General features: G+C 37.6%; 1 protein-coding gene across 1 annotated transcript in view; it reads right to left on the bottom strand.

The window, feature by feature from the left end:
* Window positions 1-26,129, bottom strand: part of LOC140738193 (mucin-2-like) — a 34,726-nt gene extending 8,597 nt beyond the window's left edge. The window contains exons 1-19 of the mRNA XM_073065304.1: window positions 26,078-26,129; window positions 25,606-25,662; window positions 24,531-24,725; window positions 23,360-23,416; window positions 22,295-22,480; window positions 22,099-22,178; window positions 21,952-21,999; window positions 21,124-21,180; window positions 20,049-20,142; window positions 18,878-18,934; window positions 17,430-17,483; window positions 15,859-15,909; window positions 15,547-15,597; window positions 14,849-14,902; window positions 10,591-10,644; window positions 9,716-9,780; window positions 8,250-8,421; window positions 7,906-8,138; window positions 1,909-2,092 (exon numbers count right to left, since the gene is read on the bottom strand). Coding sequence (XP_072921405.1) covers window positions 1,909-2,092; window positions 7,906-8,138; window positions 8,250-8,421; window positions 9,716-9,780; window positions 10,591-10,644; window positions 14,849-14,902; window positions 15,547-15,597; window positions 15,859-15,909; window positions 17,430-17,483; window positions 18,878-18,934; window positions 20,049-20,142; window positions 21,124-21,180; window positions 21,952-21,999; window positions 22,099-22,178; window positions 22,295-22,480; window positions 23,360-23,416; window positions 24,531-24,725; window positions 25,606-25,662; window positions 26,078-26,129 — 1,801 coding nt within the window. The remainder of the gene's footprint in view (window positions 1-1,908; window positions 2,093-7,905; window positions 8,139-8,249; window positions 8,422-9,715; window positions 9,781-10,590; window positions 10,645-14,848; window positions 14,903-15,546; window positions 15,598-15,858; window positions 15,910-17,429; window positions 17,484-18,877; window positions 18,935-20,048; window positions 20,143-21,123; window positions 21,181-21,951; window positions 22,000-22,098; window positions 22,179-22,294; window positions 22,481-23,359; window positions 23,417-24,530; window positions 24,726-25,605; window positions 25,663-26,077) is intronic.
* Window positions 26,130-26,489: the final 360 nt, after the last annotated feature.

Here is a 26,489-nt window from a genome sequence, read left to right as displayed (position 1 = left end):
GAACTAACTTGCTGCCCTTTATCTTTACCACATCTGCTCTCAGGATAAGACGGTTCACTCCAGAACTAATGTGATGTTCTCCTTCTTCAAAGAATGGGGCTTTCCTTCTTCCACCATCAACACTGTCTCACCTGCACTCTTCCATTTCACACATGGCAGCTCTCATCTCATCCATCCACCACCCCAACAGGGACAGAGTTTCTCTTCTCCTCACCTACCACCCCACCAGCCTCCAAATCCAGCACATAATTCTCATGATTCCTGCCATCCCCAAAGGACACACTAAGCACATCTTTCCCACCATTTTTTGCTTTCTGCAGGAATTGCTCACTTTGTGACTCCCTTGTCCATTTGTCCGTCCCCACTAATCTCCCTTCTGATACTTACCCTTGCAAGTATCACACCTGCCCCTACTCCTTCTCCCTCACTACCGTTCAGGGCCGCAAAAAGTCCTTCCAGGTGAGGCAACACTTCACATGTGAGTTTTTTTTAAAGTTATCTACTGTATCTGGTGCTTCTGGTGTGGCGTCCTGTATACCATTGAGATCCAACATAGGTTGGGAAACTGCTTTACTGAGCACCTACACTCTGACTACTAGAAAAAGTTGAATCTCCCAGTGGCTACCCATTTCAGTTTTACTTCCCATTCCCATTCCGACATGTCAGTCCACAGCCTCCTCTACTATCGTGATGAGACCATATTCAGGTTGGAGGAGCAACTCCTCATATTTCTGGGTAGCCTCCAACCTGACAGTATGAACCTTGATTTCTTGAACTTCTGGTAATTGCTGCACCCCCCTTCATCATTCCCCATTCTCATTTCCCTTTCTCTCCTTATCTCCTAACCTGCCCATCACCTGTCTCTGTTGCTCCTCCCCCTTCCCTTTCTTCCATGGTCCTCTGTCCTCTCCAGTCAGATTCCTCCTTCTCCCGCCCTTTATCTCTTTCATCAATTGATTTCCCAGCTGTTTACTTCACCCCCTCTCCCTCACCTATCATCTACTACCTTGTACTTCTTCCTCCGCTCTGCTCCACTTTCTTACTCTAAGTTCTCATCTCTTTTTATGCAGTCCCGATGCATCGACTGTTTACTCTTTTCAACAGATGATGCCTGGCCTGCTGAGTTTCTCCAGCATTTTGTTTGTATTACCTAACTCCCTGAACTTACTTTGCAGAACCTTGTCATCATCCCTAATTATGTCATTGATACCAACATAGTTGTTCACCCTTCCACTTAAGAATGCTGAGGACGTGATCCAAGATGTCCTAGGCCCTGGCATCTTTAACAGACCCAAAGTTCATGATTTGTTCAGAAATCTGACGGCAGAGGGAAAGAACCTGTTTCAATGATGTTGAATGTGGATCTTCAGACTACCATACTTCCTCTCAATGGTAGTAATGAGAATAGGGCCTGTCCTGAAAAGTGCTGTTAAGTAATGATGGAAACTGATTTCCTGAGGCATCGCTTTTTTGAGGGTGTTGGTCCCCACTAAGCAAAGTATTAGCACATGTTTTAAATCTGTATTTTCTTTCACAATGTCTATAGAGGATGAAGTATACGAAATAAAATCTATAAATCTAATCTAGTAATTTCTAAGGTAGGGACATGTTCGGCACAATTTTGTGGGTCAAAAGGCCTTTATTGTGCTGTAGGTTTTTCAATGTTTCTATATTGAAGGTAAATTATTAAAAATAATGTATAATCATAATAATTGCCATGTTTATATTGTCATCTATGTATCATAAATATACCACCATAAATAGATCAACAAATCTGGCTCATAAAGTTTTATGACGTAAAAGGAGCCTATGGATGTTGTATAACTTCTCTACTAACCAATTAAAAGGGTACTACAATTGATTAAGTTTATATAGTTATATTGTTATTAACAACATTATATTACATACCGCAGTGCCCTTGTAGTTTGTGGAGGAAAAGTTTTTCTGATACTTTAATCGTGATATGGTTTTTCTTGACTATAATAGTGGTTCGAATATTTGGAATATAAATGTGTACATTGACACCCTGTTTTGAAATGTTAAATCCTTTGGCATTATGTGGTAATTGCAAGGCTTCTCCATTGAGCATCTCCTGCAAAAAGTAAATGGAAATACTTGAAAAAAATTTAAAAGCCCTGCAAAAGAAAATTATTACAAGATTATGTCAAAGAAATAATAATTAAAACTTTATGGCTCGTGATCTATAGCATTTCTGAACAGAATGTGATAGTCTCAATAGTAAAGGGGATCAGATTTGATTGAAGGTAATTTTATCAACAGTTTAAGTCTCCCTTGCAATAGTAAAAACAAAGGTCCTGTAAATTTAATGCCTGGTTTTGATTTTCTAGTTGCAAGCAGACACCTCACCCAGTAGGGACTCAAAATAAGTGGACTGAAAAAAGGATTGGGTGACTGTTAACCATTTCTAAGTCATCTTAACTCAGACCTTTACACATGTTTGACCAACTTTTAAGTGTATATCAAGGCAAGATCAGGTGCCAACTAATCTGACTGAACTCTATAACTAGCTGAGCATGCTGAAAAGAGGGTCAGGTGCACTTTGTGTCCAGTTATTCAATCTAATATCAGAGCAGGCTGCTGTATGATAGCCTCATTTATTTAAATAACGACTCTTACCTGAGGAAGAAAATAAATGGAAGTATGGTGTTAGAACTATTTTATATTACTTTAACGTATTTAATTATTTGTTAATATTTTAAGATTTTAATGAAATTAACATTTCCACCTTTTTTGAAAAGCTGCTTGAAGTGGCTCTGTCTCACATAATACCATTCATATACAGAGGGTTAGTTTGTTTGCTCTGCACTTGCTAGCTGTTGAGCTTTGGACTTTTTAGAGCAAAGCTATTGTAATAATTCATCCAGATCAGTGAAATTGTCTGTTAGCTTTCCCTTCTTTACAACTGCTCCCTCTTACAAAACTCAACACGTACTATAGGAATATGAATTAATGTTATGAAAATCAGCTCATCACAAGTTGCTTAAAGGATGCAAGATACAAGAGGCCATTCAGTTTAACCTCAGCTATGAGTACATTTTAGTACCAGTAGACAGTGAAAATATCAAAGGCACTTCAGGCACTTGAATTAAGATAAGCCAGTGCTGATGAAGTAAAAGCAAATTGCTTTTGATTACCTGAGTATTTTTTGATGATGCAGTGGAGAAAGTTGATGAAAGGGATGGACTGGATATAATCTTTATTAATTTTCAGAAGACATTCATAAAGTTGCACACAAAAGGCTTTTCAGCCAAATTAAGAAATGTGAAATTTGAGTCATAAGCAACTTGGATAGATCAATAGGCTTAAGAGCAAATAGCATAGTAATAATGGTGATAATTAGTTGTCTTTGGATTAAAAAGTAATACATTGTTTTCATTCATCTTTATTGATAATTTAGAAATGGTTGCACAGGTTAAGATTTCCAAATTTGAGGATGACAATTGGTGATATGGTAAACAATGAGGAGGATAACAACAAATAGCAGCAAGACATTGTTAGGCTGGCAAAATAAGTGGACAAATGCCAGATGAATTTTTTTAGTAGAAGGATGATATGATGTAGAGGGCAGAAAAAATAAGGTGAGGCAGTTGAGAGATAATTTGTACAATATTGTGGTCTGCAGGAATGCAATCTTAGGTGTGCCTGTGCATAAAAGCTTGAAATTGACAATGACTTGTTCATTTAGGATCTTGGAATTCAAAAATAATAACAAGTACAGAAGAAAGGAAGTTATGTTGAACCTGTGCAGGACATAGTTTAGGCCTGAATTAGAGTTTACTGTTCAATTCTGATCATGCCACCTCTTGAAGAGCATGCACTGAGATATTTAGAATGTTTCTGGTAATCTAGGAAATCATCTTTAATATTACAACAAGGAACTTAAGGTTGTGTTCCTCAGATCCTGTTTCTTTTTCTGCTAGGTACAGCTTAGCAGATCCATGACCATTAATTGATCAATTGTGTAGGGATTGTAGACTGACTAATGAAAACTTTGGGGAGTTATGACAGGCTGCATGATAGCCCTGCATCAAGAGCATAATTGGATTGTAAGACTCTTTCAGTAATAAGATTGTTCAGTTTGGGTTGATATCGAAGTTCATGAATTATTTTGACAACATAAGTACAGAGAAATTGTTCTAATCAGCAGAATAACATTTTTGGCAATGGAGAATTTGAGGAGAGAAAGTTTCACTCATTCTGATTTACTGGTGATGAAAGTGACAAAAATTGACCCAGTTTATGCTTTGATGGGTAGTTGAGAAAGATTAATTAAATTTGGGTGCTTGGCGTGGTGGAGAAGGGAAGATCTGGTTGAAGGACACAGAAGACAGGAATTGACCCAGACAATGACTAGGAAACACTGGATGGCTGAAAAGACTGAAAAGTATGGGGACAGAAGTTCAGGGATGTTATTTGATGTTTAATGTTTAGACAAGATTAAGAGTACTGGAAAAGATTGCATAGAAGAGATTGAAAGATGATATAGAACATAGAACATAGAAAACCTTCAACATAATACAGGCCCTTCAGAAAAGAAAGCTGCGCTGAATATGTACCTACTTTAGAAATTGCCTAGAGTTACCCATAGACCTCTATTTTTCTAAGCTCCATGTACCTATCCAAGAGTGTCTTAAAGACCCTATTGTATCTGCCTCCACCACCATTGCTGGTAGCCCATTCCACACACTCACCAGTCTCTGCGTAAGATACTTACCCCTGACACCTCCTATGTACCTTCTTCCAAGTACCTTAAAACTGTGCCCTCTCATGTTAGCCATTTCAGCCCTGGGAAAAGCTCTGACTATCCACACGATCAATGCCTCTCATAATCTTATACACCTCTATCAAGTAACCTTTCATCCTCCGTCACTCCAAGGAGAAAAGACCAAGTTTACTCAACCTCCTCAATCCAGGCAACATCCTTGTAAATATCCTCTGCACCCTTTCTATAGTTTCCACATCCTTGCTGTAGTGAGGTGAACAGAATTGAGCACAGTACTCCAAGTGTGGTCTGACCAGGGTCCTATGTAGCTGTAACATTACCTCTTGGCTCTTGAACTCAGTCCCATGGTTGATGAAGGCCAATACACCATATGCCTTCTTAACCACAGAGTCAACCTGCGCAGCAGCTTTGAGTGGCCTATGGACACAGACCCCAAGATCCCTCTAGTCCTCCACACTGCCAAGAGTCCTAATACTAATACTATATTCTGCTATCATATTTGGCCTACCAAAATGGACCACCTCACACTTATCTGGGTTGAACTCCATCAGCCACTTCTCAGACCAGTTTTGCATCCCATGGATGTCCCGCTGTAACCTCTGACAGCCCTCCACACTATCCACAACACCCCCAACTATTGTGTTATCAGCAAATTTACTAACCCATCCTTCCACTTCCTTATCCAGGTCATTTATAAAAATCATGAAGAGAAGGGGTCCCAGAACAGATCCCTGAGGCACATCACTGGTCACTGACCTCCATGCAGAATATGACCCATCTACAACCACTCTTTGCCTTCTGTGGGCAAGCCAATTCTGGATCCACAAAACAAGGTCCCCTTACTTTTTCAATAAGGCTTACCTGGGGCACCTTATCAAATGCTTTGCTGAAATCCATATACACTACATCTACTGCTCTACCTTCATCAATGTGTTTAGTCACATCCTCAAAAAATTCAATCAGGCTCGTAAGGCATGACTTGCCTTTGACAAAGCCATGCTGACTATTCTAAATCATATTATGCCTCTCCAAATGTTCATAAATCCTGCCCCTCAGGATCTTCTCTATCAACTTACCAAGCACTAAAGTAAGAATCACTGGTTTATAATTTCCTGGGCTATCTCTACTCCCTTTCTTGAATAAGGGAACAACCCAATCTTCTGGAACTTCTCCCATCCCCACTGATGATGCAAATCTCCTCCTTTGCCTCTCACAGTAGCCTGGGGTACATCTCGTCCAACTTGATCCTTTTCAAAAGCTCCTGCACATCCTCTTTCTTTCTTAATGCTCAAGCTTTTCAGTCCGCTGTAAGTCATCCCTACAATCGCCAAGGTCCTTTTCCGTAGTGAATACTGAAGCAAATTATTCATTAAGTACCTCTGCTACCTCCTCTGGTTCCATACACACTTTTCCACTCATGGTCTTTATATACTTGTAGAATGCCTTTGGGATTTCGGTTAATCCTGCTTGACAAGGCCTTTCCATGGCCCCTTCTGGCTCTCCTAATTTCATTCTTAAGCTCCTTCCTGCTAGCCTTGTGATTTTCTAGATCTCTATCATTACCTAGTTTTTTGAAACTTTTGTAAGCTTTTCTTCTTGACTTGATTTTCCACATCCTTTGTACACCACGGGTCTTGTACCATACTGTCTTTTCCTTGTCTCATTGGAACGTACCTATGCAGAACGCCATGCAAATATCCCCTGAACTTCTGCCACATTTCTGCCGTACTTTTTCCTGAGAACATGTGCTCCCAATTCATACTTCCATGTTCCTGCCTGATAGCTTCATATTTCCCCTTACACCAATTAAGTGTTTTCCTGACTTGACTGCTCCTATCCTTCTCCAATGCTATGGTAAAGGAGATAGAATTGTGATCACTATCTCAAAAATGCTCTCCCACTGAGAGACCTGACACCTGGCCAGGTTCACTTCCCAATACCAGATCAAGTACAGCCTCTCCTCTTGTAGGCTTACCTACATATTGTATCAGAAAACCTTCCTGAACACACCTAACAAACTCCACCCCAACTAAACCCCTTGCTGTAGGGAGATGCCAACCAATATTGGGGAAATTAAAATCTCCTATCATGACAACCCTGCTATTATTGTACTGTTCCAGAATCTGTCTCCCTATAAGCTCCTCGTTGTCCCTGTTACTATTGGGTGGTCTATAAAAAACACCCAGTAGAGTTATTGACCCTGTCCTGTTTCTAACTTCCACCCACAGAGACTCAGTAGACAGTCTCTCTATGACTTCCTCCTTTTCTGCACCCTGGACACTATCTCTGTTCAGCAGTACCATGCCCCCACTGCTTTTTCCTCCCTCCCTGTCCGTTCTGAAATATCTAAAGCCTGGCACTCTAAGTCGCCATTTCTGCCCCTGAGCCATCCAAGTATCTGTAATGGCCACAAAATCATAGCTCCAAGTACTGATCCAAGCTTTCTCTATTTGTGAGCCAACTGCCCCTTCCTCCGTCTCTTCAGTTCAGTTCGCACCACCTAGCAATTCTAATTTAAATTCTCTCCAATATCTTTAGCAAACCTCCCTGCCAGGATATTGATCCCCCTCAGATTCAAGTGCAACCCGTCCTTATTTACTAAGTTAACAAATTTCATGTCACATGCCAGTGATAATAAACCTGATTCTGATTCTGAGGTCATGCCTGCCCCAAAAGATGTCCCAGTGATCCAGAAATCTGAATCCCTGTTCCCTGCTCCAGTCCCACAGCCACACTTTTATCCTCCACCTCACTCTGTTCCAATACTCACTGTCACGTGGCATAGGCAGTAATCCTGAGATTACTACCCTTATTCCCTACTTCTCAGCTTCTTTTCTAACTCCCTGTAGTCTGTTTTCAGGACCTCCTTCCTTTTCCTACCTATGTTGATAGGGGATGAAGTAGATAAAATGTCAATATTAAAGTATTGCATGCTATACAGCTTATGGAAACTTTGTTCTGTGCTTTTGTGATAGAATTTCTTGGCATTCATAATTTTCAGAAGTATTAAATAGGTGAGGACAAATCATGTGGAAGTATAGCAATTGTATGATATATTTTGTTATTGTTCAGCACAATATGAACAGTTGTATGAAGAAAATTATCAACAAAAATAATTTTAATGATTTAATGTACCTGTATGAGGGGATATTGGTACTTACTTCAACTTCTTGTTCAGTATTTACATGTAAGATGTTTCCATTATAATTAATAATTACTGTTTTTCCACAAGAATAAGGCGTTGACGTCCTGCAGTAGTAATTATCAAGGATCACAGAAAATCCGTATTTTGGATCCACTTCTTCCACAAGAACATACGAACAATTTTCAAAGAATTTGTAGAATATTCCCTCAAATGTACGATAATGTCTCTGTCCCCATACATCACAAATATCTAAAATTTAAAACAAATATTGATTTTTGGATTCATTTATAAATGTAGTTATGGGCTCTATTTGCAATTTAATGAGAAAATATGAATTTAAATGGTTAAAGAGATGCTTACATTCACAATCCCATTCTGAACAGCAGCCACCTTCAGTTTCGACTCTAACTGGGTTTAACCCATTGCTACATTTTGGCTGCGGTGTGTATTGACAGGCAACATTTTCGACTGTGAATGTATCTTCTTTGATACAAGTATAGGTTGAACAGTTCATCCTCCATATTTCATTACACTAGAAAGTAATACAAAGTAAAGTAATTCATCAGTAAAGTTTTAAACAGTTTTTAACAAGTACCTATTTTACTATCAATAAAGAAAAATATGTGTTTGGTTAGCTTAGGTTAGATAGCTCTAACTATACAATTAAATAAAAGCCTTCCATGAGAGTCATTTTCATGTCATTCTTGGGAAGTCAGCATTGCATTTGCTATATTAATAGTAAAATTTTACTGCCATTATTAGCAAGATTATCAGTAAGCAAACTTTTTTATATAAAACATTTATTTTATGATGTATGACTTATCTTTAAAATTTTGATTACAGAGTGGTATACCTTTATGTGTTATGCTATAACATTTTGATCAATTTTATTACAATATATGAATGTACACAAGTTATGTTGAGATGCATCTATGTGTTGCACTCTGTAAATCTTGTTTTTTTCCTTCTGAATAAAAATATTGTAAGAAGAAAAGAAAGCAGACTTTCTGACTCATAAGTAATACTTATTATCATCCTATTGTTATCAATGTCCTCTAGTAGATGACTGGCACATAAAATTAAAGGGACACTTGTGTTAATTGTTGAATTCATAGAATGCCCCATCATGCTAAATATAATTTTATGATCAAAACTAACAAGATGTTCTCAAGAACAAATATGGATTGACTGTGGTGAATGCTTTGGGTTTCTGTAGAGCTATTGAGGAGAATCCTGTACAAAAATGTGATAAGTTTTATTAATTAGTGGTGAATTTGTATCAGCCATGTTTTGGCATGATCATTTCAAGATAATCACAGCTAATAATTTTGGTATTTTTTTATTTTAACAGACTTATTGATTGCTTATGATGATGGACTATTGTACAAATTACATTGCAGAAGTAAGATTATTTGCATATGTCGGTGCTACACATATGTAGGTTCATAAAATCTTTGCTTACTCCAAAAAACAAGACCATTGAAGAGTTGCTTTAAAGTATGTGTGTACGGCAGTTTTGGCAGCAATGGGCTGAAATAAGTGCAGGTAAGTGAGATAAATAAGAGAATAAGCTTGAATAATAGGCAAGAAATGTGGACAGAACCTCAGTTCATTATTAAGTAGTATGCTGAGGGTATAAACAGTCTTGAGACAATGGGTAAGAATAGATCAGAAGCAGGCAGCATATTACTATACAAGAGATTCTGCAGATGCTATATAACAATGTTTTTCTTTATATCGTGAAACCTATTTTAATCACTTAAAAATGTTTGTGGTGTAAGCTTACTGAAACTTCAAACTTACAAAATTGGGTGGAATATTTTTACCTTTCTTTGTGGATTTGTATCACAGAAACATTCTGGTTCTGTAGTGGTGTGGACAGTTGTAGTAACTGTTGACAAAGGAGGTGGAGATTAGATTCAATGGGAACAATAAGACACCAATACATTTCCTCCATACTTTGTAAGCATTTTTAAGATTGCACTCATAATTTGTCACGATTGTTTTCAGCAAACTGTGCAAACGTTATGTGTGTGATTACAGCATGTTTGTTAATAAAGAATGCAAATATATTGGAAAAATGAAGTCATTTTGCTGTTGTTAGAAACACTTGCTCTTTGTCATAAGGCATTCCAATGTGTACTAAAAGGAATTTGACTCACCTGTTGTAGAACTGATAGACTGACTCAGTTGTGGGAGTTTTTGATGTTGGTGTTGTTTTTGGTGGAAGAGTGAAATGCATTTACACTTACAGAATGCAGTTGAATTGCATGACTGCATGTCGGGTTTGGTATGAGTTAGTTTTTGTAAGAGAAACTGGGCTTAATACTTTTGATCTCACATATGTGCCCTGAATTTATCCAGGAAAATACAGGATTTCTGTGATGTCAATCTCTCTGTCTCTCAGATGCACATTTAGTTAGCATGTAATCCAGGAGATGATGATCTTTATCAGAATATTTGAATCATAAATTTCAGTGATACTTCTAGTCAGGAACAGTAGCTATAAGAAGTATTCACCACACCCCTCCCATTAGTTTTCATATTTTATTGCTTTACAACATTAAATCACAGTGGATTTAATTTGCCATTTTTTGACGCTGATTAACAGAAAAAGACTCATTCATGTCAAAGTGAAAGCATATCTCTACAAAGTGATCTAAATTAATTGCTAATATTTACTGAAAGGATTTTTACTTACCTGTTGTGGAACCGCTGGTGGACTTGGTTGTACCAGTTGTTGATGGTGATGTTCCTGGAGAAAAAGTACACATGTGTTACGACTGATACAGGAACCTTAAATTGCAAGAACAGAGGGTCAGTTTGGAGTGAGTCAGCAAATATTAATTGGACAGGCTTGAATTTATCAAATCTTGGTTATGCATCCTTAACCAGGTTATGTCCAGGGACTACTTGATTTCTGTTTCATTAATGATCTGAAATACAGCACTTAATGGAGATGTGATGCATGAGAATATGAACATTTTCAGAACATTTTATGCAAACCTGAATTAATATGTTATATGGACAGATATGAAGGAGAGAATTTGATGTTGGGACTGATGCTGCTTCATTGACCGAGTTAGATAAGAAGGAGATAAAGCAATCTACCTTTGTACCTTAAATCTCATTATCATTTATTAACCAGGAGTCATCTGGTAATGTAATATATTCAACATTCTAGCTATTATTAGATATTCTCAAGATGTCTGTAGGACAGAGAGAAGAGTTTTATGAAAAGTGATTGGCACTGAAATCCCTGTCCACTAACCATGTCAGTGGGCAGTGGGAACTCCAAGACACCTCTTGAATTCATAAGCTATCCCCAAATTTTCACAGTGGGAAGTTGTAACTTTTTGAACAAACTATAAACAACAGTTCCTGAAGTTAGAGTTAATCATCAAACCCCTAGCAGAGACATACTGAAGGTGGAAATGTGTTTGAAAGATGTTGTTACAAATCTAGTGTGGTTGTTGCAGTTGATGTTCTTGAATATTACACACAAACACAGCAACCAAGTTTTGCTTGTTGCAGCTTGTTAGGGATCATTCTGGGGCTATGACATTGTGGATCAACTAATATGAGAATCAGTTTTCATGAAATAAAAAACTGTACACGATTTGGCTTCCAACTGATAATTTGTTCCATGGGTGTCAGGTACTCTAATTATGGCCCCATTGAAACTACATAGGAAAAAAACTATAGATGAATACTCCTGCTTTAGTACTTCATTAAAGATGTATCCGTGCCACTTAATGTAGAGGCCAGGACAGATCTGTTCTGTCACTCAAACTTATATATATTCAAGGTACCATCCTTCAACACTATAACAAAAGAGAGATATTTTGGGGTGTCTGCAGTTAGTACACAGATGGATTTTTTGGATTTTTAGAGCAGCTTGTGGTTGAGCCCACTAGAGGATCAACAATTCTGGATCCTCTAGTGGGCTCAACTACAATATGATAGAATTCACCTTGAAATCTGAAGAGAACCTAAAGTTAGATCTATCAGTATTACAGAGGAGTAAAGGGAATGAGAGAGCCATGAGAGAGGAGTTGGCTAGAACTGATTGGAAAAGAACATCGGCAGGGATGACAGCAATGGCTGGAATTTCTGGAAGCCATTTGGAAGGCGCAGGATATATACATCCCAAATCAGGAAGAAATGTTCTAATGGAAAAATGACACAACTGTGGCTAACAAGAGAAGTCAAAGCCAACATAAAAGCCAATAAGAGCATATATAATAGAGCAAAAATTAGTGAAAAACTAGAGGATTGGGAAGATTTAAAAAACCAACAGAAGGCAACAGAAAATTCATTAAGAAGGTAAAGATGTAATATGAAAGTATGCAACACTGTGTGTCAGACAGAGTGGTCAGCAGCACTGGGGCTCCACAGGGGACTGTCCTGTCTCCCTTTCTCTTCACCATCTACACCTCGGACTTCAACTACTGCACAGAGTCTTGCCATCTTCAGAAGTTTTCTGATGACTCTACCATAGTTGGATGCATCAGCAAGGGAGATGAGGCGGAGTACAGGGCTACGGTGGGAAACTTTGTCACATGGTGTGAGCAGAATCATCTGCAGCTTAATGTGAAAAAGACTAAGGAGCTGGTGGTGGACCTGAGGAGGGCTAAGGCACCGGTGACCCCTGTTTCCATCCAAGGGGTCAGTGTGGACATGGTGGAGGATTACAAATACCTGGGGGTACGAATTGACAATAAACTGGACTGGTCAAAGGACACTGAGGCTGTCTACAAGAAGGGTCAGAGCCGTCTTTACTTCCTGAGGTCCTTTCACATCTGCTGGACGATGCTGAGGATGTTCTACGAGTCTGTGGTGGCCAGTACTATCATGTTTGCTGTTGTGTGCTGGGGCAGCAGGCTGATTATTAAGTATGAGGGCTCAGGGTACTTGGAGGCACATGATAAAATAGGTCATAGTCATAGTCAGCAAAGTTTCTTTAAGGGAAAATTTTGCCCGAAAAATCTGGTGGAATTCACTGAAGAAATAAAAAGCAGTATTACAGAAAAGATTCCAGCATGGATAAAGCAGTGGCTGATTGGCAGGAGACAAAGAGTGCAAATAAAAGGATCCTTTCTGACTGGCTGTTGGTGACTAATGGTGTTCCACAGGTGTCTGTGTTGGAAGCAATTATTTTTACATTATATGTCAATGATTTGGATGATGGAATGGATAGCTATGTTGAAAAGTTTGCAGATGATATGAAAGTAAGTGGAGAAGCAGGTTGTTTTGAGGAAATCGTAGAGGCTATAGGAGCACTTGGACAGATTAGGAGAATGGGCGAAGAAATGGCAGATGGAATACAGTGTCGGAAAGTGTATGGTCATGCACTTTAGAACATAAAACCAAGGATGTAATGTTGACACTTTATAAAGCCTGGACGAGGCCTTACTTGGAGTATTATGAACAGTGTAGGACCTTTTTCTTAGAAGGATGTGCTGAAACTAGAGAGGGTTCAAAGGAGATTTATGAAAATGATTCCAGGACTGAAAGAACATTTGATGGCTCTGGGGATCTAGAATTCAGAAGAATGAGAGGTGACCTCATTGAAATCTATCTAATGAAGAAAAGCCTTGATAAGTGGATGAGGAGAGGATGTTTCTTATGTGGAAGAGGCCTTAAGAATAGTGGGCGTCCATTTAGAACAGAGATGTGGAGGTAAATCTGTTGAATTCTTTGCCATACGCTACTGTGGAGGCCAAGTCTTTATGTATATTTAAGACAGAGGTTGATAGATTCTTGATTGATCAAGGCATGGAGGGATACAGGGAGAAGGCAGGGGAATGGGGCTCTGAGCAAAATTGGATCGCCACAATTAAATGACGGAGCAGACTCAATGGGCCCAATAGCCCAATTCAGCTCCTATATCTTATGATCTTTATGGTCTTATTACTAATCTGATGGGGAACTGACTGGTCCCTGTTGTTGATGTCGTCAGTGTTGTTCTTTATAAAAAGAAAAGTATATTATGCTCAACCACAGCAGCCAATCATTGGTTGTACAAGTCCAATGATTTTGGAAACTTTCAAAGTATGTTAATCTTATATTTTATGGTCAAAATTGCTGACAATCTCTTGTATTTATTTGTAGCTTGTATGTAAAAAATAAAGTGTCATAATAGAAATGAAATATTTTCCAGGTATCCACACATTTTCATTAGTGTGGCAGATGGAGTTCAACTCATCTGTGAGTTGGTAAGTGTGAGGTGGTTCATTTTGGTAGGCCAAATATGATGGCAGAATATAGTATTAATTGTAGGACTCTTGGCAGTGTGGAAGATCAGAGGGATCTTGGGTCTGAGTCCATAGGGTACTCAAAGCTGCTGCGCAAGTTGATTGTGTGGTTAAGAAGGCATATGGTGTATTGGCCTTCCTCAAACGTGGGATTGAGTTCAAGAGACGAGAGGTGATGTTACAGCTATAATAGGACCCTGGTCAGACCCCACTTGGAGTACTGTGCTCAGTTCTGGTCGCTTCACTACAGCAAGGATGTGGAAACTATATGTATTGTGCTGTAGGTTTTCTATATTTCTGTGTTTGCAATCCGTGAGGAAGGAACGTTCCATCTATCTGTACAGATAGCATCCAGTAGCTACTGGGCAATGGGCTATATTCAGAAACCTAGCAATTATTAAATATCCTCAGTATGTTCCTTGGAGGAGAGAAAAAGTCACTGAAAAGTTAGTGGCACTGAAATTTAGTTTTCATGTCCACTAAAGTGTGCCATGCTCATGGATGCTTTTGAAAATACTGAGGGCAGTGTGATCCTGCAAGACACCTGTTCAGTTCAAAAGCTGTTGTTGATGTTGTTGGTATTGTTTCTAATGAAAGAAAAGAATATTGTTGTTAAGTATGGCAGGTAAATATTAATTATATTAGAAGTGTTAACTCTTTGTCTTAAAAATCATTTATATTTACTGAAAGAATTTTCCTTACCTGTTGTGGAACCGGTGGTGGACACAGTTGTTCCAGTTGTTGATGATGTTGTTCCTGGAGAAAAAGTACATTGTGTTTCAGCTGGATCAGAAAGCTTAAAACATGAGTCAGCAAATATTAAGCAGGCTGGCTTGAATTTATTGAGTACTATTGAGTAAACTATATCCCAATTATTTTAAGGGACCAATCAGTAACCTATTCTGTCAATGTTCTAATACACACCATTTAGTTAGCATGTCATGTATGAGTATATGAATATACTTGGAAAATTTTCGCTGTTCTAAGTAGATATTTATTACATGGACCGGTGTGACGGTAATTTTGGGAAGAGTAGGATAAATAATCGCTTTCACTGACTGTGTCTGAGAATTGAGGTGCATTCCCTGAAGAAAGAACATTCCATCTCTATGTCGATATAATATTCAGTAGTTATTTCACAATGTGCTGTATTCAGAAATCTAGCTATTATTAACTATTTTCAGCATGTCTTGAGGATGGAGAGATGATTTTGCTGAAAAGTTATTGGCATTGAAATTTTAGTTTCCGTGTCCACCAAAGTGAGCCTTGCTCATTGCTGCTTTTGAAAATACTGAGGGTAGTGTAGTCCTGCAAGGCACCTGGTATGCAGAAGCGTTTCCTCAATTTTTCCAGTGGAATGTTGTAATTTTATTCAGGGTTGCAGTAGTATTATTACTAACCTGATGTAGTACTGACTGTGGTCCCTGTTGTTGATGTCGTTGGTGTTGTTTCTAATGAAAGAAAAGCGAGGCAAACAAGTGTTACTTGTTGCAGTAAAATGTATCAAAGACCCAGTTTAATTACAGTCCATTACCAAGATTTCCATAGTACTTTGGTTGAATATTTTTGAGCCAAAATATATGACAATCTTATACATTTATTTTGAGCTAATAAATTAAAAATTGAACTATAATAATAGAGGTAACATTTACTATAGGTATCCACTCCTTGTCATAAGTTTTTGTGATGTTTACTGAAAGGAGTTTCCTTACCTGTTGTGGAACTTGTGGTGGACACAGTTGTACCTGTTGTTGATGTTGTTCCTGGAGAAAAAGTACAATTATGTTGCAACTCAATCAGCAATGTTAAGTATCAAGAGCAAGGGGTTACTTTTGGTGTACGTCAGCAAAGAATAATAAGACTGGCTTGAATTTATCAAGTTCGATTGAGGAATACATAACCAGATCATATTAAGGGTTTTGACAATGATCAACTGCACCCCATTTGGAAAGCACGTCATCTGTGGGTGTTGGAATATATTCAGAATATTTTACTGAAATTCTAAATGGATACTAGTGACATGGACAAGTATGAAAGTATGAAGCGGATTTTCGGAACAGAAGGATAAACAATCTCCTTCACTGACTGAGTACGAGAAGTTGGAGGTGCATTCACTGAGGAATGAGTGTTCCATTTCTTCATCAGTATAGTTTTCAGTAGTTACCGGGAAATGCGCTATATTCAGAAATCTAGTTGTTATTCAACATCCTCAGCATGTTTCTAGGAGACAGCGGGCTCTTTACTGAAAAATAATTGGCACTGAAATTTAGTTTTTGTAATAATTTTTTGAGAAGAAATATAACCGACCGTTCCTGTAGTTTAATTTTAATGGAATTCTGAATAGATATTTATTATGTGGACTGGTGAGAAGGTGTGGAGGGAATTTTGGGAAGAGCAGGTCAAAAATTCTCTTTCACTGACTCAGTCTGAGAACTTGTAGGGGCATTCCCTGAGGAAAGAACATTCCATCTCATTGTCGCTATAGTATCCAGTAGTTATCAGGAAATGTGCTATATTCAGAAATCTACCTGTTATTAAATATTTTTAGCATGTTTTAAGGATGGAGAGATCACTGTGCTGAAAAGTCATTGGGACTGAACTTCAGTTTTCATGTCCACCAAAGTGAGCCATGCTCATAGCTGATTTTGAGAATACTGCAAGTAGTGTGATCCCGCAAGGCACCTGGTCATTTCATAAGCTATTCTGATATTTTTGTAGTGAGAGGTTCTAATTTAATTCAGAAAAAGAGAACCAAATATTCCTGAAGTTAGATTTAATGCAATGTTATTATATCCAGCAGAGAGATGCTGAAGGAGAGGCAAATGGTTTTTAAAAGTGCTATGACATGGTTCCACATGTTATGTGAAATTCAACATAATTGATTCGAGCAATGAGGTGCAGAAGAAGAAGGTAATGGTTGGTTTTGAGAAATGTTGTAAATAACCTGATGTGGTACTAACTGTGGTCTCTGTTGTTGTCATTGGTGTTGTTTCTAAAGAAAGAAAAGAATATTATTGTCAAGTATGGCCGGCAAATTTTCATTGTTACCTCTGACTGTATCAAAGGCAGAGAACACCACCAGCCATACTTCACATTCCCTCAATTTTTTTTTCAGATTTCACAAATACTTTGTCTGATGAATTTGAGCTGAAGTATGAGATTGAAATCTGTATAGACAGCAGAAATGGTATCAAAGAAAATTTTCAACTCGATGTGTACTGTTGCAGAACTGTCAAGTCATTGTCTGAAATTAGTTTATATTTACTGGAAGAATATTCCTTACCTGTCGTGGAACTGGTGGTGGAAACAGTAGTACCAGTTGTTGATGATGTTGTTCCTGGAAAAAAAGTACATTGTGTTTCAGTGGGATCAGGAAGTTTAAAATATCAATCAGCAAATATGAATCAGACTGGTTTGAATTTATCAATTACTGCTGAGGAAACCATAGCCAGATAATTTAAAGGGACCAATCGATTCCTGTTTTGTCAATGCTTTAATACACACCATTTAGTAAGCATGTTGTCTGTCAGTATATAAATATATTTGGAAAATTCTCCTGCAATTCTAAAACGATATATATTACATGGACCAGTGAGAAGATATTTGGGGAATTTTGGGAAGAGCAGGATACAGATTCGCTTTCCTTGAATGGATCTGAAAATTTGGAGGTGTATTCCCCGAGGAAGGAATGTTCCATGTCTTAGGTGATGTAGTATTTGGCAGTTATTGGGCAATGGGCTACATTCAGAAATCCATCTGTTATTCACTATCCTCAGCATATTTCAAAGATAGCTTTCATGTCCAAAAAAAAGTACTGTCGTGCTCATTGCTGCTTTGAAGAATACTGAGGGTAGTGCAATCCCTCAAGCCCTGCTGAATTCATAAGCTAATTGAATATATTGGCAGTAAGAGGTTATATTATTACATAGACCGAAATTTGGTAAAAACAGGATAAAGATTCTTTTTCTATAACTGAGTCTGTCAGTTTGGATGAGAATTTTGGGATTAAAGAATGCTGCAGCACTTAGTCAAAGTTGTATTCAGCAGGTATCAGGGAATATGCTATATTCAGAAATCTCACAGCTATTTAAGATCTACAACATGATTTGAAGTCCGAGAGACAACTGACTGAAATGTCACTGGCCCTATCATTTAATTTTCGTGTCCACCAAATACTGTCAGGCTCATTGCTTGTTTGAAGAATCCTGAGGGCAGTGCAATCCCTCAAGCCCTGCTGAATTCATAAGGTATTCCAGTATTTTGGCAGTAATGTGTTGTAATTGTAGTCAGAAGCACTATCACCTACTGTTCCCAAATGTGGATTTAATGTAATGTTGTGATATCCAGCAGACAAGTTCTGAAGTAGAAAGGAATGGTTTGCGAATGATATTCCTCACCTGATATGGGACTGACTGTGGTTCCTGTTGTTGATGTGATTGGTGGTGTTAGCAATATGAAAAAAGGATATAATACTCAATCACAGCAAACAAGTGTTGGTTGTTGCAGCAGAATGTCTCAAAGTCATTGACAGATCATTAATTTACTGTCAGTATCCAATATTATTTAGAGGGCTTATGTCCAAAATACAGAGCCAAATGAGGGAAGAATTGTTTGCCTTTATTTGGAGCTACAGTGGTAAAAATGAAGCAATAGAACTGAGGTAAAATGTAGTGCAGGTATCCACACATTGTCCAAAAATGTTGTGTTCTTTACTGAAATGACTTTCTTTACCTGTGGTGGAACTTGCTGTGGACGCTGTTGTACCAGATGTTGTTGTTGGTGCTGTTCCTGGAGAAGAAATTCAATTGTGTTTCAACTCAAGCAGGAATCTTAAGTTACAAGAGCAAGTTGACAGTTTTGTTTTAAGTCAAGAAAGAGTATTTAGACTGATTTGACAATTTGAATATCTATTGAAGAACATGCAATCAGGTTATATTGAGAGACCAGTCGATTCTTGTTTTGTCAAAGATCTCATGCACATTAATTGGCAAGCATGTAATCCGTGGGTGCAGGAATTTATTCAGAATATTTAAGTGGAAGTCCAATGAGATATTTATTATGTGGGCATGTGCTGAACTGTGAAATGAAATTTGGTCAGGGAAGGTTAAAGACTTTCCTTTAATGACTGCATTTGTGAAGTTGGTTGTGATTCCGTGAGGAATGAATGTACCGAGTCTTTGACAATAAGTTATTTAGCAGTTACCTGCAAATGTGATAAATTCAGAAATCTTGGTGTTGGTTAATGTCCACAGCATGTTAGTTGGAGGGAGAAGATACTTTATCACAAAGTCATTCTCAGTGAAATTTCATTTTTGTGTCTAATCAATTGTGCCATGCACAATGCTGCTTTCAAATTAGAGAGTGCCGTCTTTTCCAGAGGGCACCTGATCAATTTATTTGCCATTTTGATATTTGCGCCCTGAGAGTTTGTAATTTTTCTTTGGAGGATACAGAACTGATTCTTCCACATTTTATGTGCAATTCAACCTCATAGAATCTAGCAATGAGATGCAGAAGGTGAATGTAAAGTTTGGTGATGAGAAATGTTATATTTCTAATCTGATGTGGTACTAACTGTAGTCCCTGTTGTCATTGTTCCTGCTGTTTCTAATGAAAGAAAAGAATATTATTGTAGAGTATGTTAGGCAAACTTTCAGTGTTGCTGCTGCCAGTATCTAAGATAGAGAATAATAGCAACTAATATACTTCATATTTATTCAATGGTTTTTCAGTTTTCACAATATCTTGGTCTGGTAATTTTGAGCTATAATCGGAGAGACTGAAATCTGCATACAGAGAGCAAATGGTATGAAAGAAGATCGTGAACTAGGGCTTAGCTGTTGGAGACATATCAAATCATTATCTTAAATTAGTTGATATTTACTTGAAGAATATTTCTTACCTGTTGTGGAAGTGGTGGTGGACACAGTTGTTCCAGTTGTTGGTGATGTTGTTCCTATGGAAGAAGTAGAATGTATTTCAGCTGGATCAGGAAGCTCAGAATATAAATCAACAAATATTAATTTTTCAATTGCTGTTCTGGAAACCTTAGCTAGATTATTGTAAGGGACAAATCGATTCATGTTTTGCCATTGATCTAATACACAATATTTATGTCATCTATGAGTATATGAATAGGGTTTGAAAAATTTTCCTTGAATTTGAAATATGTATTAATTACATGGCCCGATAGGAACGTATGAAGGAAATTTGGTAAAAGCAGGATAAATTTTCTTTTTCAATAACTGAGTCTGTCAGTTTGGATGAGCATTTTGTGATAAAAGAATGCTCCAGCTCTTCGTTGACGTTATATTCAGAAATCTCACAGTTATTTAAGATCTACAGCATGCTTTGAAGTCCGAGAAACTACTGCACTGAAACGTCACTGGCCCTATCATTTAATTTTCGTGTCCACCAAATACTGTCATGCTCATTGCTTATTTGAAGAATACTGAGGGCAGTGCAATCCCTCAAGCCCTGCTGAATTCATAAGGTATTCCAGCGTTTTGGCAGTAATGTGTTGTAATTGTAGTCAGAAGCACTATCACCTACTGTTCCCAAATGTGGATTTAATGTAATGTTGTGATATCCAGCAGACAAGTTCTGAAGTAGAAAGGAATGGTTTGCGAATGATATTCCTCACCTGATATGGGACTGACTGTGGTTCATGTTGTTGATGTGATTGGTTGTGTTAGTAATAAGAAAAAAGGATATAATACTCAATCACAGCAAACAAGTGTTGGTTGTTGCAGCAGAATGTCTCGAAGTCAATGACAGATCATTAATTTACTGTCAGTATCCAATATTATTTAGAGGGCTTATGTCCAAAATACAGAGCCAAATGAGGGAAGAATTGTTTGCCTTTATTTTGAGCTACAGTGGTAAAAATGAAGCAATAGAACTGAGGTAAAATGTAGTGCAGGTATCCACACATTGTCCAAAAATGTTGTGTTCTTTACTGAAATGACTTTCTTTACCTGTGGTGGAACTTGCTGTGGACGCTGTTGTACCAGTTGTTGTTGTTGGTGCTGTCCCTGGAGAAGAAATACAATTGCGTTTCAACTCAAGCAGGAATCTTAAGTTACAAGAGCAAGTTGTCAGTTTTGTTTAAAGTCAAGAAAGAGTATTTAGACTGATTTGACAATTTGAGGATCTATTGAAGAACATGCAATCAGGTTATATTGAGAGACCAGTCGATTCTTGTTTTGTCAAAGATCTCGTGAGCGGTATTTGGCAAGCATGTAATCTGTGGGTGCAGGAATTTATTCAGGATATTTAAGTGGAAGTCCAATGAGATATTTTTTATCTGGGCATGTGCTGAACTGTGAAACGAAACTTGGTCAAGGAAGGTTAAAGACTTTCCTTTAATGACTGCATTTGAGAAGTTGGTTGTGGTTCGCTGAGGAATGAATGTACCGAGTCTTTGACAATAAGTTATTTAGCAGTTACCTGCAAATGTGATAAATTCAGAAATCTTGTTGTTGGTTAATGTCCACAGCATGTTAGTTGGAGGGAGAAGATATTTTATCGCCAAGTCATTCTCAGTGAAATTTCACTTTTGTGTCCAATCAATTGTGCCATGCACAATGCTGCTTTCAAAGTAGAGAGTGCAATCTTTTCCAGAGGGCACCTGATCAATTTATTTGCCATTTTGATATTTTGGCCCTGAGAGTTTGTAATTTTTCTTTGCAGGATATAGAACTGTTTCTTCCACATTTTATGTGCAATTCAACCTCATAATATCTAGCAATGAGATGCAGAAGGTGAACGTAAAGTTTGGTGATGACAAATGTTATATTACTAACCTGACGTGGTACTAACTGTGGACGCTGTTGTCGTTGTTCCTGTTGTTTCTAATGAAAGAAAAGAATATTATTGTAGCGTATGGTAGGCAAACTTTCAGTGTTGCTGCTGCCAGTATCTAAGATAGAGAATAATAGCAACTAATATACTTCATATTTATTCAATGGTTTTTCAGTTTTCACAATATCTTGGTCTGGTAATTTTGAGCTATAATCGGAGAGACTGAAATCTGTATACAGAGAGCAAATGGTATCAAAGAAGATCGTAAACTAGGGGTTAGATGTTGGAGACATATCATATCATTATCTTAAATTAGTTGATATTTACTTGAAGAATATTCCTTACCTGTTGTGGAAGTGGTGGTGGACACAGTTGTTGGTGATGTTGTTCCTATGGAAGAAGTAGAATGTATTTCAGCTGGATCAGGAAGCTCAGAATATAAATCAACAAATACGAATTTTTCAATTGCTGTTCTGGAAACCTTAGCTAGATTACTGTAAGGGACAAATCGATTCATGTTTTGCCATTGATCTAATACAGAATATTTATGTCATCTATGAGTATATGAATAGGTTTGGAAAATTTTCCTTGAATTTGAAATATGTATTTATTACATGGCCCGGTAGGAATGTATGAAGGAAATTTGGTAAAAACAGGATAAATTTTCTTTTTCAATAACTGAGTCTGTCAGTTTGGATGAGCATTTTGTGATAAAAGAATGCTCCAGCTCTTCGTTGACGTTATATTCAGAAAACTCACAGTTATTTAAGATCTAAAGCATGTTTTGAAGTCCGAGAAACTACTGCCCTGAAACGTCACTGGCCCTATCATTTAATTTTCGTGTCCACCAAATACTGTCATGCTCATTGCTTATTTGAAGAATACTGAGGGCAGTGCAATCCCTCAAGCCCTGCTGAATTCATAAGGTATTCCAGTGTTTTGGCAGTAATGTGTTGTAATTGTAGTCAGAAGCACTATCACCTACTGTTCCCAAATGTGGATTTAATGTAATGTTGTGATATCCAGCAGACAAGTTCTGAAGTAGAAAGGAATGGTTTGCGAATGATATTCCTCACCTGATATGGGACTGACTGTGGTTCCTGTTGTTGATGTGATTGGTTGTGTTAGTAATAAGAAAAAAGGATATAATACTCAATCACAGCAAACAGGTGTTGGTTGTTGCAGCAGAATGTCTCAAAGTCATTGACAGATCATTAATTTACTGTCAGTACCCAATATTATTTAGAGGGCTTATGTCCAAAATACAGAGCCAAATGAGGGAAGAATTGTTTGCCTTTATTTGGAGCTACAGTGGTAAAAATGAAGCAATGGAAATGAGGTAAAATGTAGTGCAGGTATCCACACATTGTCCAAAAATGTTGTGTTCTTTACTGAAATGACTTTCTTTACCTGTGGTGGAACTTGCTGTGGATGCTGTTGTACCAGATGTTGTTGTTGGTGCTGTCCCTGGAGAAGAAATACAATTGTGTTTCAACTGAAGCAGGAATCTTAAGTTACAGGAGCAAGTTGTCAGTTTTGTTTTAAGTCAAGAAAGAGTATTTAGACTGATTTGACAATTTGAAGATCTATTGAAGAACATGCAATCAGGTTATATTGAGAGACCAGTCGATTCTTGTTTTGTCAAAGATCTCATGAGCGGTATTTGGCAAGCATGTAATCTGTAGGTGCCGGAATTTATTCAGGATATTTAAGTGGATGTCCAATGAGATATTTATTATGTGGGCATGTGCTGAACTGTGAAATGAAACTTGGTCAAGGAAGGTTAAAGACTTTCCTTTAATGACTGCATTTGAGAAGTTGGTTGTGGTTCGCTGAGGAATGAATGTACCGAGTCTTTGACAATAAGTTATTTAGCAGTTACCTGCAAAAGTGATAAATTCAGAAATCTTGTTGTTGGTTAATGTCCACAGCATGTTAGTTGGAGGGAGAAGATATTTTATCGCAAAGTCATTCTCAGTGAAATTTCATTTTTGTGTCCAATCAATTGTGCCATGCACAATGCTGCTTTCAAAGTAGAGAGTGCAGTCTTTTCCAGAGGGCACCTGATCAATTTATTTGCCATTTTGATATTTGGGCCCTGAGAGTTTGTAATTTTTCTTTGCAGGATATTGAACTGTTTCTTCCACATTTTATGTGCAATTCAACCTCATAGAATCTAGCAATGAGATGCAGAAGGTGAATGTAAAGTTTGGTGATGAGAAATGTTATATTTCTAATCTGATGTGGTACTAACTGTAGTCCCTGTTGTCATTGTTCCTGTTGTTTCTAATGAAAGAAAAGAATATTATTGTAGAGTATGTTAGGCAAACTTTCAGTGTTGCTGCTGCCAGTATCTAAGATAGAGAATAATAGCAACTAATATACTTCATATTTATTCAATGGTTTTTCAGTTTTCACAATATCTTGGTCTGGTAATTTTGAGCTATAATCGGAGAGACTGAAATCTGTATACAGAGAGCAAATGGTATGAAAGAAGATCGTGAACTAGGGCTTAGCTGTTGGAGACATATCAAATCATTATCTTAAATTAGTTGATATTTACTTGAAGAATATTTCTTACCTGTTGTGGAAGTGGTGGTGGACACTGTTGTTCCAGTTGTTGGTGATGTTGTTCCTATGGAAGAAGTAGAATGTATTTCAGCTGGATCAGGAAGCTCAGAATATAAATCAACAAATATTAATTTTTCAATTGCTGTTCTGGAAACCTTAGCTAGATTATTGTAAGGGACAAATCGATTCATGTTTTGCCATTGATCTAATACACAATATTTATGTCATCTATGAGTATATGAATAGGGTTTGAAAAATTTTCCTTGAATTTGAAATATGTATTAATTACATGGCCCGATAGGAACGTATGAAGGAAATTTGGTAAAAGCAGGATAAATTTTCTTTTTCAATAACTGAGTCTGTCAGTTTGGATGAGCATTTTGTGATAAAAGAATGCTCCAGCTCTTCGTTGACGTTATATTCAGAAATCTCACAGTTATTTAAGATCTACAGCATGCTTTGAAGTCCGAGAAACTACTGCACTGAAACGTCACTGGCCCTATCATTTAATTTTCGTGTCCACCAAATACTGTCATGCTCATTGCTTATTTGAAGAATACTGAGGGCAGTGCAATCCCTCAAGCCCTGCTGAATTCATAAGGTATTCCAGCGTTTTGGCAGTAATGTGTTGTAATTGTAGTCAGAAGCACTATCACCTACTGTTCCCAAATGTGGATTTAATGTAATGTTGTGATATCCAGCAGACAAGTTCTGAAGTAGAAAGGAATGGTTTGCGAATGATATTCCTCACCTGATATGGGACTGACTGTGGTTCATGTTGTTGATGTGATTGGTTGTGTTAGTAATAAGAAAAAAGGATATAATACTCAATCACAGCAAACAAGTGTTGGTTGTTGCAGCAGAATGTCTCGAAGTCAATGACAGATCATTAATTTACTGTCAGTATCCAATATTATTTAGAGGGCTTATGTCCAAAATACAGAGCCAAATGAGGGAAGAATTGTTTGCCTTTATTTTGAGCTACAGTGGTAAAAATGAAGCAATAGAACTGAGGTAAAATGTAGTGCAGGTATCCACACATTGTCCAAAAATGTTGTGTTCTTTACTGAAATGACTTTCTTTACCTGTGGTGGAACTTGCTGTGGACGCTGTTGTACCAGTTGTTGTTGTTGGTGCTGTCCCTGGAGAAGAAATACAATTGCGTTTCAACTCAAGCAGTAATCTTAAGTTACAAGAGCAAGTTGTCAGTTTTGTTTAAAGTCAAGAAAGAGTATTTAGACTGATTTGACAATTTGAGGATCTATTGAAGAACATGCAATCAGGTTATATTGAGAGACCAGTCGATTCTTGTTTTGTCAAAGATCTCGTGAGCGGTATTTGGCAAGCATGTAATCTGTGGGTGCAGGAATTTATTCAGGATATTTAAGTGGAAGTCCAATGAGATATTTTTTATCTGGGCATGTGCTGAACTGTGAAACGAAACTTGGTCAAGGAAGGTTAAAGACTTTCCTTTAATGACTGCATTTGAGAAGTTGGTTGTGGTTCGCTGAGGAATGAATGTACCGAGTCTTTGACAATAAGTTATTTAGCAGTTACCTGCAAATGTGATAAATTCAGAAATCTTGTTGTTGGTTAATGTCCACAGCATGTTAGTTGGAGGGAGAAGATATTTTATCGCCAAGTCATTCTCAGTGAAATTTCACTTTTGTGTCCAATCAATTGTGCCATGCACAATGCTGCTTTCAAAGTAGAGAGTGCAGTCTTTTCCAGAGGGCACCTGATCAATTTATTTGCCATTTTGATATTTTGGCCCTGAGAGTTTGTAATTTTTCTTTGCAGGATATAGAACTGTTTCTTCCACATTTTATGTGCAATTCAACCTCATAATAACTAGCAATGAGATGCAGAAGGTGAACGTAAAGTTTGGTGATGACAAATGTTAGATTACTAACCTGATGTGGTACTAACTGTGGACGCTGTTGTCGTTGTTCCTGTTGTTTCTAATGAA

The sequence above is a fragment of the Hemitrygon akajei genome, chromosome 14 (assembly GCF_048418815.1).
Source record: "Hemitrygon akajei chromosome 14, sHemAka1.3, whole genome shotgun sequence".
In the NCBI taxonomy this organism is placed as follows: Eukaryota; Metazoa; Chordata; class Chondrichthyes; order Myliobatiformes; family Dasyatidae; genus Hemitrygon; species Hemitrygon akajei.
This window is presented reverse-complemented; position numbering and strand designations above follow the sequence as displayed.